The sequence below is a fragment of the Petaurus breviceps genome, unplaced genomic scaffold (assembly GCF_028583685.1).
Source record: "Petaurus breviceps papuanus isolate PSGF00001 unplaced genomic scaffold, PetGlider_PUasm1.0 126, whole genome shotgun sequence".
Classification (NCBI taxonomy): Eukaryota; Metazoa; Chordata; class Mammalia; order Diprotodontia; family Petauridae; genus Petaurus; species Petaurus breviceps.
This window is the reverse complement of record NW_027185655.1, coordinates 21,138,632-21,151,716: the sequence shown is the minus strand read 5'-3', so window position 1 is coordinate 21,151,716 and position 13,085 is coordinate 21,138,632. Positions and strand designations below refer to the sequence as shown.

The following is a 13,085-nucleotide window of genomic DNA, read 5'->3' as shown; positions in this document are numbered from 1 at the left end:
AGCTTCTTATATCTTATATGGTAAGCATAGAGAGATGACTTAAATATTACAGTGTAGTTATTATCTTTTAACCTAGATTTTTCCCACCTTTTTTCCAGTCCTAACTTTTAAAATTCGAGCCTTGATGCAATGAAAATTATTCCCCTTTCTGAAATGTGAACTAGTCAGTGTTGTGTCCAAATGATTAGTTCAGCTATATGACTTTTTCTTTTTGCACTTGATAGTGTTGCCTTAGGAGAAAGAATTTTATACTAGACGATGACTTTTTTAGCTTCATCATTTATCTGGAATATGTGTAAGCTCTACGTTTTCTATCAGGGATCTTTGTAATTAAAGCAGAGTTCTAGCTCTGAGAGGACAGGTGCGACATGTCTAACTATGGGTTTTTTCTTCTTAGTGGACATCACTATCTATCGAAATGGTTATCATGGGGACCTGAATGAGACATTTTTTGTTGGAGAGGTGGATGAGAATGCAAGAAAGCTGGTCCAGACGACTTATGAGTGTCTCATGCAAGCAATTGATGCAGGTGAGGTCTGGTGGCATCACATGACCCCTGACGGTGGGAACTGCGTTGTGACTCCTTCCTCTCTCTAACATTCTTGACCCATCATCTCTGCTTGGAGCCAGCTGTACTTTGTAAGCCAGCCCATTGCCTTTTTGAACACCTCTTTGAAAGCAAGCTCTTCCTTACTCTGCTAAGTGACCTGTCTCCCTCTGACTGGGGCCTCATTCTGCTGTGCAAAGAAAGAAGCACATTATCTATCTGTTTCCTCTTTCACAAAACAATACTTGAAAAATTTGGAGTTAGCTGTCATGTCCTATCCATGTCATCAAGCTCAACAAAACTAGTTTTCTTAAAAATTTTCAGCCTTCTCTTCATTTTCTTTTTTGTGTTTTGAGTGTCCTCCTTAAAGTGTGGTGCCCAGAACTAGGCAGAATATTCCAGATGTTTTCTGCCGCTGCACAGTACTCAGTGAGACTATTAATATCCCAACTCTGACTTGTTTGAATTTTAGATTCAGATTCTTGATTTTATTGAGCTAAAGAACCCCTTAGACAGTAAAAGAACTATCAGGCAGATTCTTGCCTGTTCTTCAGTGTTTTAAAAAGCTGCTTGGGGGCACATAGAGCTTAAATTACTTCACTGGTCACATAGCCAGTATGTGTCAGAAATGGGATTCGAATCCAGGTCTTCCTTACTCTCTGGGACCTGTTATCTCGCCACAGCTGACAGTTGACATGTGCACATTCACATGCTGAAACTTTCCTTAGAAAGAACATTTAAACAAACCCAACTGATGTGGCATTGTTTCAGTCCAGTTAATATTTCTTAAGTGCCTAGAACTTAGGTGGACCAGTGGATAGAGCATTAGGCCTGGATTCAGCAAGACTCATCTTCCTAAGTTCAAATCTGGCCTCAAGACACTTACTGGCTGTGTGACCCTGGGCCAGTCACTTAACCCTGGTTGCCTCAGGTCTTCATCCATTAGATTAGCTGAAGAAGGAAATGGCAGACAACTCCAATATCTTTGCCAAGAGAACCCTCAGTGGAGTCATGAAGAGTCAGATACAGCTGAAACAACTGAACAACAAAATTGTGGGTAATTATGAACAATTTAGAGCAGCAGCCCAGGAAGTCTAAAGAACCGATGCCAAATGCACTGAGCACAGTCAGGAGAGTGCGATGACATCAGTGGGAAGCACACAAGGGATTGCTGTGGGGCTTTACTGACTTACTTGGTCCCTGGAGGGGTGAGAGAACGCACCTCCCTCCCTGCTTTTTGTGGAAGGTGGCAGCTGCGGGCAGAATGCTGCATTGCCCGGCTGTGTCGATTCATTTCTGGGGGTTTTTCTTTTTCTTTTTTACAAGGGATGACTCACTGATTAGAAGAGGGGAGGGCTGAGGACTTTGGAGATGAAAGTGATGTAAAAACACAAGATAGCAATACCTTTTTTAGGGGGGCTAGTGGACAATTTCCTTATTATATTTCAACTTGTGATGTAGGCCACCACAATCAGTGTCAGGAATCTAGCTTCTGCCTTCCACATTGTACAACAGCAGTTCTTAAAGTGTGATCTCCCTAGCCATCCCCAAGACCCTGTCAAGGGGTCTTTGAGGTCAAAACTATCATCATTCTACTAAGATGTTTTCGTTTCTAATATGGTAAATACAACTAAATATAACCCACATAAACAAGCTCTTTGCAGGGGTCTTGGATAATTTTTAATAGTGTAAGCGTGTGAAGGGATCATGAGAACAGAAAGCTTGAGAATCATTGGTGTAGAGCATTTGCTGCTAATGAGAGGACTGAAAAAAGATCATCCTTCATGTAATGCCACGCACAAGCAGCTCTTCAGAGCACTGCTACTGTGAACAGCTTTTAAGGTTCTGATTACACAGTATAGTGAACCCTCTATTTATTCCATAACAAATCAAAGCAAAACAGTCACAGAAAATCAAGGTGCAGCATTCACAATATTACAACTTATCACAGAAAATCACAATGTATTATTCGAACAACTTATCATTAAAATGGCCACATAGTTTTCACCAAAGTGGTCACGATGTTTAGAACAAAAAACAGTCATCTGAAAGTACATTAGTCAAAGTCTTCCACTCATGGGGTAACTTGATTAACTCAGACACTTATTCAGCAGTCAGTTACTAAGTAACATACACAAATCCTCCATCCCCAGCTCACTAGTAAACTACAATTTCATCATTACTCGGTACCCATGGAGAGGTCTTTTTTTTTTTTAATTTTTTTTTAAGCAATTGGGGTTAAGTAATTTGCTCAAGGTTACACAGCCAGCTATTTTTGTGTGGGTGTCGAGTATCTGAGGCCAGAACTCATCCTGGGTCTCCCGATGCCGGGGCCTACGCTCTTACTCACTGTACCAGCTGGCCGCCCCTGGAGAGGTCTTTTCATCTTGACTTGGGGCCTGTTCTCAGATTCCCTGGATCCCCTTCCATGGTCCCAGATTCTACCTGGATTCACCAGACTGTCACCTGGGTTCAATGGCAGACAGCTCCCAGTTCCTTGTCCAGCTCTCTGGGCAGGTCCTGCTCCACACTGAAGTTCACAGGGTGTAATGTGATGCCAAGGAAAGGCAACTTCCCAAGGTTCAAAATACCAGCATAGGTGCTCTCCATTTTATTCAGTGACAAATTAAGAACAGAGAAGATCAAAATATGACATCATTCAAAATACAGCATTTACTAAGGGTGATTAAATAATCTCCAAGTACTACCCCACCCCAGGACCTTACATTCATTCAATCAATTACAAAGTCCCAGTTCTAAATACTACTCCACCCCTAGGCTGTACCTTCATTTAGTCCATCACAAAGCCCTTCTTCTCAAATGGAGATTAGTTTCCAATCATAAGTAAAGTACATTCATTTGTTCAATCATAGAACACAAAAAGGTCAAAAGTTCCCCACCCCTGGATCACAACTGAATCTACCCCAGAGTTACAACAAGTTTAAGCACAGCACTTAATACCCAAATGGAGGTCTTTTCTTCATCTTGACCCAGGCAAGTTCTCAGCAATCTTTGTTCCTGGGGAGACAAAGCTTAGCAAGGCCACAAGATACATTACCAGTGTCCTCATTAATTCATCATCTGTCTGCAGAACAGTCCTAGGACCCCTGAAAACATTAGCAAAACCCTCTTTCAGGATTTCTGTAAACATACAACAAGAAAATCCTTCTTCAGGGCTTCTGAACCAACAGCAAGGTTCCAAGCCCTCTGCAACAACAGCACTGTCCTTCACCAGTGGACAAATCTGGCAAAACAACATCAAAACAGACAGACAAAGTACCAGCAAAACAGCCATGTCTCCTCAGTCCTTGGCAGCTCTGGGTGGCAGGTCTCAAAATCCTGGGCAATTCAAAGTGGCTCTCAGCAATCCTCTCAGTATCTCTCTGCCTCCAAAAGGGTGCTGCTTCCAAAAAGTTCTTCTGCCTCTCTCTTGTGTCTCTCCAAATCCATGTCACCAGCTTCTCCCAGTTCAGCCCTCTCTTTTCACGTCAACAAGTCCATCCCACAAGTGGGATTCACAAGCTCTGGGTGTTAACATGATCAAACCAAAAACCAAGCCAATACAGGGGAATCTTTAAATGCCATTACTATTACACAGGGTCTGGTCCATGTCTTATCTCTCACCATTTCTGCTCCAGGGAATTCAAGGCTCAACCAAGCCACAAACAGACAGTCTCAGCATCCCGGTCGGTCATGCTTCCTCAGTCACCCAGGCTCCTGGCTCTGGGCTGCAGGCTCAGGGCTCAGGGCTCTGGGCTTTTGTTCAGAAGAAGCTACACCACCACAAGTTCTCAGGAAACTCTGGCTCAGTTCTTGATTCTCTCTTCTGTAGCTGCTCTGCCACCAGAGGCTGGTCCTAAGAAATTCCGACCCGTCCTCTCTGGGGCTTTTCCTTACATACACACAGCATTAGCTACTTCCTGTTTCAGCCAACCCCTTCCTGTTACATCAGTGACAGGAGACAGGAGCTCATACCTTCTGTTTCCCCAACAGAGGCTTGATCAGTCACTAAGTGTTAAGTACCTTCTACCTTTGCCAACACAAAGGGATCTTCAAACTCAAATTGCATTACCATTACACTTCAGGATGCTGAGGACAGTGACTTTCAACCTCTCAGTCTGGGGAACGGGTGGGGCTCTGACAGATGGCCTGTGATAGGGGGCATTGGACAATTTCCTGGGATTTCCCACGGACTTAGAGCTGAGACATTGTTTCTGCTCACAAGATGATAAGAGGTGCCTCTAATTTGGACCCTATTGGGTACTGTTGTGAGTTTTTTCTTAGTAAAAGGTCATTTCTTTTACAGTGAAACCTGGAGTTCGATATAGAGAGCTGGGAAACATCATTCAGAAGCATGCCCAAGCAAATGGTTTTTCAGTTGTTCGAAGTTACTGTGGACATGGAATCCATAAACTTTTCCATACAGCCCCCAATGTGCCACATTATGCCAGTGAGTACCACCTATGACCTTGAGATTTGGAGTATTGAGTCAACAAATTTTGAGTGGCTACCATGAATCAGTGAATAAATAAATTTATTAATTACCTATTATGTACCAAGAACTGTGCTAAGCACCAAGGTTACAAATAAAAAAGCTCCCAAGGAACTTTCTGGTTCCTGGTTGGGTAGTCTTTGTGTCCTGGGTGAAAGACAGTAGTAGCCTATGGCCTGGAATTGAGAAAAATGTGTGTTTTTACTGCCAGCTGCCAGAGACAGAAAGTCAGTACCCAGGCTCCTCTGGTGTATTGGCACTTACATCCTCCAGGTATACGGCATGAGTCGGTAGCACTTTCTTTTGGGCACATTGAGCACAAACCACACAATTCTTATGCACATTTGGGGCCAAGACAGTCTTTTCTTTCTGGTTCAAGGGTTCACAGTCATTTTGGTTCATAGGCGGGTCCTCTTTAGCTATAATGGGAATAGCTTCTTGAAATCTAGTACAGGTGGCCCATGGGTGACAAGCATGCAGGGGCATGGCCAAGCCTGAGCTCTCCTGCTTCTCATACCCACCCTTTTTTGCTTTACTATGATGGCCTTTGAGAACCGAGGCTTTCTGGGCTACCCCCCCTCCCCTACACACCCATAGCACAGTGAGGTATTAGAAGTAAACATTTGAATTCTTTACCCCTAGTTACTGAGCAATCACACTCATACAACAACCTGCTGATTAGTTGACCTAAGAGAGAATACATTTTGCATTAAAACAAAAAAAACTTTTCTGAGTTCATCCTGTATAAACATAATTTTTCCTGAAAAAAAAATCATAAGTTTATTAGATCCCTGTGTTTTGAATGCCCAAAACTAACAATTCAGGTTGAACATGATGGCTGTTGTTGGTTACAGATGGCTGATGTTAGAGCACACAGTCTTCTTTGTGTTAGGAGATGGTGAACAGAATGTTGCTTGTGCTATCAGTCCCAATTAACATGTTGTACAGATTTTTGTAACCACTTTCCTCTCTATTTTAGGGGGAGTACTTTGAAGGGTAGGGATAATAGGGGGGTAGTTTATTGGAAAATGATTAAGACAACAAAGTGGAACAGCTAAAATTTTAAATACATATTTTTGATATTTATTAAAGAACTGGGAAGAGTGCTTTGTAAAACTTAAAATACTATGCAGTATAATGTAAGCTGTTAAAATGGAGCTGGGAGGGGCGGCCAGGTAGCTCAGCGAGTAAGAGCACCGGCTCCAGTGTCGGGATGACCTGGGGATCAAATCCGGGCTCCGGCACTTATCACCATACCCAGAAATAACTGGTCGTTTAACCTTGAGCAAGTTACTTAACCCCGATTGCTCATAAAAAAAAAAAAGAGTCTAAAATGGAGCTGGGGATACACCCTAAGAGGGGGAAAGAGAATAAATCATTGGGTATGGAGTCAAGTCACTTAAGCTTCCTCTGGCCTCACTTTCCTCATCTTTGAAAGGAGGAGGTTGGAAAAGGAGGCCTTTGAGGCCCCTTCCATTTAGATTTCTGATGTTATTATCCTCTGTAGGAAGTTAGACAGCAAGCAGACTATCAGGGTCAGAAAATAGGCTGGGAAGATTTAGAAGGTGTGGAGTTTGAGCCCTCAAGAATGTTAGGATTTGAGATGAATGAGAAGGATGGGGCAAGTGGGGAAAAAAACCACATGTACAGAGACTTAGAATTGGGCAGGTCACCTTGTGAACCTGTTTCCTTACCTACAGAGGGTTAGGGTTGGACTTGATAAGCCCTGAGGTTCTTTCCAACACTTAAAAAAAAAATTAAAGAGCCATGATTGAGTACTTACTATGTCCATCGTGCCTGCCATCTGCTGGGAATACAAGAAAAGCAAAAACAGTCCCTACCTTCAAAGAATTTACGTCTCCTTGTTGAAAACGATGTATAAATGAGTGCAGGCAGAATAATTACAGAGCAGATGGAAAGTAAGCTTAAAGGAACTAAGAAAACTAAGCCTCAGAACTGCACGTACAGGCAGCCGACGGGCCAAGACAGACCTCTTGGGGGATGCGGTGGATCTCGGGATGCTGGGAGTTGGAGGCTGGGAAAGAGCAATCCCGGAGTGTGTCTGGGGTGTCGGGTGCATGGAAGGAAGGAGGATGTCAGAGGACTGGACAGGTAGGGAGAGGTTACACAAAGCTTTAAATGCACGTGATAGTTTATATGGAGAATCTTAGTTGTGGAGACAACCCATGCTTCAGGAAAATCACTTTGGCATTGAATAGAGGATGTTTGGAGTGGGCAGGCTTCCATGTGCGAGGCACTGTGCGTCTCATGGGAGTCTCACAACCACCGTGGGAGGCAGGCGCTATTATTATCCCCATTTTACAGTTGAGAAAACTGAGACAAACAGGTTAAGTGACTTGCCCCAGGTTCCCCACCTAGTAAGTGTCTAAGGCCAGATCTGAGATGGGTCTTCGTGACTCCAGGCCCAGTGCTCTATCCACTGAACTACCTAGATGCTCACATGCTGAGTTTGGGATGCTTATGGGTCATCTAATTTGAAATGCCCAAAAGGCTGTTGGCAGTAGGTGACAGGAAGTCAGGAGCGAGACTAGCACTGGATAAACAGGTGTGTGGGAATCATCTGTATAGCGGTGATGATTGAACCCAAGGCCGCTGATGAGGTTACCAAATGAGAGAGTATGGAGAGAAAAGAAGCAGGCCTAGAACAGAGCTTTTGAGGTCACCATGTGAATGGACATGACGTGAAAGCTGAGAAGAGTCAGACAAGAGGAGAACAGAGACAAATCAGCATCAGCAAACCTCTGGAGACAAGCGAGTGCTAGGGGGAGAGGAGGGTTAACAGTGTGAAGTCAAGGCGGAGGAGGCAGAAGAGGCGTTTTGGGGGAGATCATTGTTAACTCTGGAAGGAGAAGTTTCGGTTAAATGATGAAACCAGAAGCACAGCAGCAGATGGTTCAGAAGAGAACAAGAAGAGAAGTGGTGCAACTTGGGCCGTGTTTACAGGCAGCAAGGAAAGAGTCAATAGATGGAGGGTGAAGATGTAAGAGACTGGAGACTGGTCGGTACAGTCTGCTGCGGGAGATGGCTCGGGATGGCCTTGGCAAGGGTAAGCGACTGACTCATGATCAGTGACAGGTGTGAAGGAGGAGGAGAAAATGGAGCTCTGGCCTCAGTTTTTTCAGTTAGTAGGAAGCAAGATCTTTAGCCCCATGGATGGAGTAAATTATGAGAGGCTTGAGAGAAAAAGAAAAGGCTTGGAGCAGTTTCTGTTGTGAGTAGGAGAGGGCATTAATCAGAGAGGGATAGAAAATTTGTTTCAGTGACGGCAGAGTCAAGATTAACTGGAAGAAATGCGTTAACAGGTTACAGTTCTTTGATTTCAGTCATTTCTCTTGAGTAGCACATGAATCAGAGGGAAGGAGGCAGATGGTGGGTGTGATCCAGGCTTGGGGCTTTGGCAAGGTGTATAAGGGAAGGGGGGAAAAGTGTGGATTCAAGAGTAGAGAGTAGTGTAGAGTTGAAATGGTTCACCAAGGGGTCAAGGTTGGGAATAGAGGAGAGGGTAGCTATGGCAAGGGTGATGGTTTGGGAGGCATGGAGGGAGGTCACTGTGGGGATGAAGAGTGGATTCAAAAGGAGTAAAGCCTAGGGAGAGATAGAGAGATAAAATAGGAGAAGATAAAGGAATTTCATGAGCATGGAATTGGAACATTTCTGGGTGATGGCAAGGTCACAGAGATCATCCTTCGTATCTAGTTGATTTGATTGAAGAATTAGGGATTTTAGGACATATGAAGTAATACCACTTGAAGACTTGGAAAAGTAGACTAATGGCCTGCCTGGGGTCCCAGAGCAGCAGGGCAGCTGTAGAGCCAAGCCTGGAACCCAGGTTACCTGACTTGGTTGTCTTTTTACTGCCCCCACACTTCTGATTTGCTGCTTCCCAGGTGGTTTCTTTTTCTTTTTTTTTCCTACTGCATATTACAAAATTCAACATACTGTTTCAGAGTGTCCTGGAATTTCTTTATATATATATTCACATAACCAAGAGAAACTAGTTGTAAAAATCTAGGAAATCTAGTCTTACTTGGAGGACTATTAATAAGCAAGTGAGATAAAAAGTGAACATCTCTATCCGGTTCCCATGACAGCTGGAAAACAGTAGACCGCTATCTGAGTATCCCGATCTGAGCCCCGATTTCATCCCAGGTCTCCCGACTCTGGGGCTGGCGCTCTTACTCACTGCGCTACCTGGCCGCCCCTGTGTGTTTATTTTTAATTATTTTTCCCAGTTCTCTGCTTCATAAGCTAAGACATGAAAAAAGACTTTGGGGGGAGGGGGTAGGTGGTGATACTGCATCTTGAGATTCGTTCATTTGTGTTTCATATTTTTATTCCAGAAAATAAAGCCGTTGGAGTGATGAAGCCGGGTCATGTATTTACAATTGAACCCATGATCTGTGAAGGTGAGAAGTAATAAACATACAGGACTTGTTAATTAGAGGACATCTCCTTGATTTCTTGCCCTCCACTCCGACCTCACTCTTCGATTTTATTTAGAAAAACAGAAGAGAAGAAAGATTTGGTTAGAAAGTAGTCCCTGCTTTCATATTAACATCAGCAGGTGGGAAAACATCTTCCTGTTGAAGTCACCCCAAGAATTGCTAGAATTCAGGCATGTTCAGATCCATTAAGAGACCACAACTCTAGGCAGGGATAGAGTTTGTGCGAGTGTTGGAAAGGGGTCCAGCAAGAGTTGGCAGGCTCCATGCTGGGGCCGTGGGAATGAAAGGCAGCTGCCTTCTGGGAACTCATTGGAGACTTTGCCCCTTCCCTGGGCTCCCTTCAGATTGTAAACACTAGTAACAGGGTCAGTAATGTCTTGCTTGGTCTCTCCATGAAGGAGTCAGTTCTGGCCTACCACTTGCCTAGCCATGGTATCAGAGTAGCAGACCCTCTTCTGTTTCCTTCCACTCTGTGTTCTGAACCCCAAAGGGCTTTGTAGCTTGTTCCAGGATTATCTGTGGTCTTTCAAAACTGTCCAACTTGTTTGTGATTCCTTCTGAACTTCATTCTTTTCCATTCCACACAACATTTAACAAAAGGCCAGCAGGCCCCAAAGGAGGCACCAGGTGCTCTGGTTCACCTCTCTCTGTTGTCTGGTCCCTCTTGGCTAAGCCTAGATGTGAGGTAAGTTAGTCTGTGTTCCCACCGTGGTTGGATCTGGCAGTAGGGCCATTGGCCTTATCAGCAGTTGCCTGTTTGCTGCTTGTTTGGAAGATGCCATCTCTGTGCCTAACATTAGAAAGCAGAATGCCCTGGAGCATCCTTCCAGAGTCAGGTGTCATGGCCCTGTTTGACTTAGTTGAAGGCCTCTTGGATCACATAAAGTAGCATCTCATTTTTTTTTCAGCCTGCTGAAGACTGGCCAGGGAAATTAGAAAATAGGAGGCATTTTTTCCTTATTTAAAAGTGTTGCTGTAGTACAAGAAGATACTTGACTGACCTAAGATTTTTTTTATTACTAGGTTTAAAGTCAATTTTCTCTGTTGTGATTATAGATTTTGTTGGGAGACTTGGCTTTTCTTACTCCAGTAAGAGTTAATTATGCATATAGAGAGTGGAGAGTAAATCATAAAGTCTTTAGGGAGTAGATACTTAGTTTGGAGACTTTCACTAAGATTTAGCAAGAGCTGTTTACCTAGGAAAAGGAAACAATAGTCTTCAGCGAATATTCGTAAAATGCCTATTATATGCAAGGTACTTCCTGCTTTCAAGGAACATCAGTCTAATGATAGAGGTTATTTAAGCAAACATACAGCCCTGTGTCAGATCTGGGGTTTTTTTGTTGTTTTTTGGAGATTGAGTTGGGAGGCTTGAGACCCTAGGTGGGGTGGCACCACAAGGCCTTTGCCAGACCCGTAGTCTTTCCCTGTCCATATGTGGTTTTGTCAACAGGGTATGTTTAGTAGTTCATAAGAGTGAGCAAACAGTTTGATAATCTAATAGGGCTTGGGGGGGGGGGGTTAAACAATCACAAAATAAAACAGTCTCCTTTGTAATATAGCACAACTTCATTAGAACCCAAGTGTTCAGAATTAAAGGGCTTATATGCATACAGCTATCCCAACACTCAGATTTTTATTATTTTATATATTTCATTTTATCATAATAAAGGTAAATGAAATCATCTCAGACTTTTCTGTGAAAAAGTTACTAAATTGAAAAACCCAGTTCAATCATTTAGGTACTTATCAAAGCATGAATTACTTTCTCTTATGCTTCTCCATATTTTTTTTTGAGCTTGAGATTGCAGTTTAATAGAAGAAATATGTTATTTCATATGTTTTTGGATTTTCAATCTTTGTGAAGCCTAGAAATAATGTCTCACCTGAGATTTATTCAGAATGAATAATGTATCAAATTTTCTTAATTACCTAACTTTTATAAAGGAAATTACTTTATAGTTTATTATACCAGATGCCTGTTGCTACAGATTTTTCCTGAGTCTTTTCATTCCTTCTGTCTATATCCCTCTCATTCTCCTGCATTGCCTTTATTTTCTGCTTTCTTTTGTTTCTCTCCAAGCTATTTCTCCTGCCCTTTTATTTCCATTTTTTATTCTCTTCTTTCTTTTTCTCTGTTTATTTTCTTTTTCCCATTTTGTTTTCTCATCTCCTTTTCCCCAGGTTTCTTTCTGCTTTTCTGTACTTGCCAGTCAACTATATTCTCCTCTTTCCTTTTTTATATGTCCTCCCTCCTTTCTTCCTCACTTGTCTCTCCTCCTTACTTCAGTAGCATAGTCTTGAATGGTTCTGGTTCTGGTAAGGTTTCATCAAGTATTCTGTGGTCTCCTTCCATTTTCTGAATAACTTAAAATATCTAGTAGCAGTTCTTAGTTACTTTTTCTAAACTATTTTTTTCACACATATGTATATATATATATATATATATATATATGTATTTGAATATTTGATTTTAAAACTTTCAATTCCAGATTCATTCCCTTCCCCCCCTGCCACCCACCCCCACTGGGGAGACAAGCAGTTCAGTATAGGTTGTACATGTGCGGCAAATGTAAAACAATAACATAGTAGATATATTGTGAAAGACTGACTATATTTCCCTCCCTCCTATCCCACCTCCCACTTGTTCTATTCTCTACTTTGATCCTGTCCCTTTTCACAAGTGGGTTCTTCCAACTTCCCTCCCCCCCAGCCTGCCCTCCCTTCCATCATCCCCCCTCACATCCTCTTCCCCGCCTATTCTCCTGGAGGGTAAGATCCCCTATTTAGTGTGTATTTCCCTCCCTCCTCAAGCCAGATTCAATAGGAATAAGGTTGACCCATTCCCTTTTGCTTTCCTATTCTTCCCCTCCATTGTAACCATTTTGCCTCTTCTGTATGAGATAGTTTGCCCCACTCTGTCTCTCATTCCTCTCACCTCTTAATTTCACCTTTTAAGTATCATCCCTTCCTGTTAAATTGGTCCTGTGCCCTCTATCTATGTATACCTGTAAACGTATATACACACATTCACATATGTATTCATATGCCCGCATACCCTCATATAAAGACATATATATATTTCTAATCCCTTCAACTACTGAGAAAAGTTTCATAAGTTACAATTATTGTTTTTCCATGTAGGAATGTTAATAGTTCAACTTTGGCCAGGTGGCTCAGAGAGCAAGAGCACCGGCCCCAGTGCCGGGACGACCCAGATCAAATCCGGGCCCAGACACTCAGCACCACACCAGAAACAACAACTGGCCATGCAACCCCGAGCAAGCCACTCAACCCCGAGCAAGCCACTCAACCCCAATTGCTTTAAAAAAAAATAGTTCAACTTTGATAAGTTCCTTATGATTTTTTTTCCCTGTTTACCTTCTCATGCTTCTCTTGCTTCTTGTATCTGAATGTCAAATTCTCTATTCAACTCTGGTTTTTTCAGCAAGAATGCTTGAAAGTCCTCTATTCCATTGAATGACCATATTTTCCCCTGAAACATGATAATCAATTTTGCTGGGTAGGTGACTCTTGGTTTTAATCCCAGCTCCCTTGACCTCTGGAATATTACATTCCA

The 13,085-nt window shown here is 42.7% G+C and overlaps 1 protein-coding gene across 1 annotated transcript in view; it reads left to right on the top strand.

The window, feature by feature from the left end:
* The window catches only part of METAP1 (methionyl aminopeptidase 1), an 80,144-nt gene that overhangs the window by 53,043 nt on the left and 14,016 nt on the right, over positions 1-13,085 (top strand). The window contains exons 8-10 of the mRNA XM_069094256.1: positions 398-529; positions 4,854-4,997; positions 9,401-9,466. Coding sequence (XP_068950357.1) covers positions 398-529; positions 4,854-4,997; positions 9,401-9,466 — 342 coding nt within the window. The remainder of the gene's footprint in view (positions 1-397; positions 530-4,853; positions 4,998-9,400; positions 9,467-13,085) is intronic.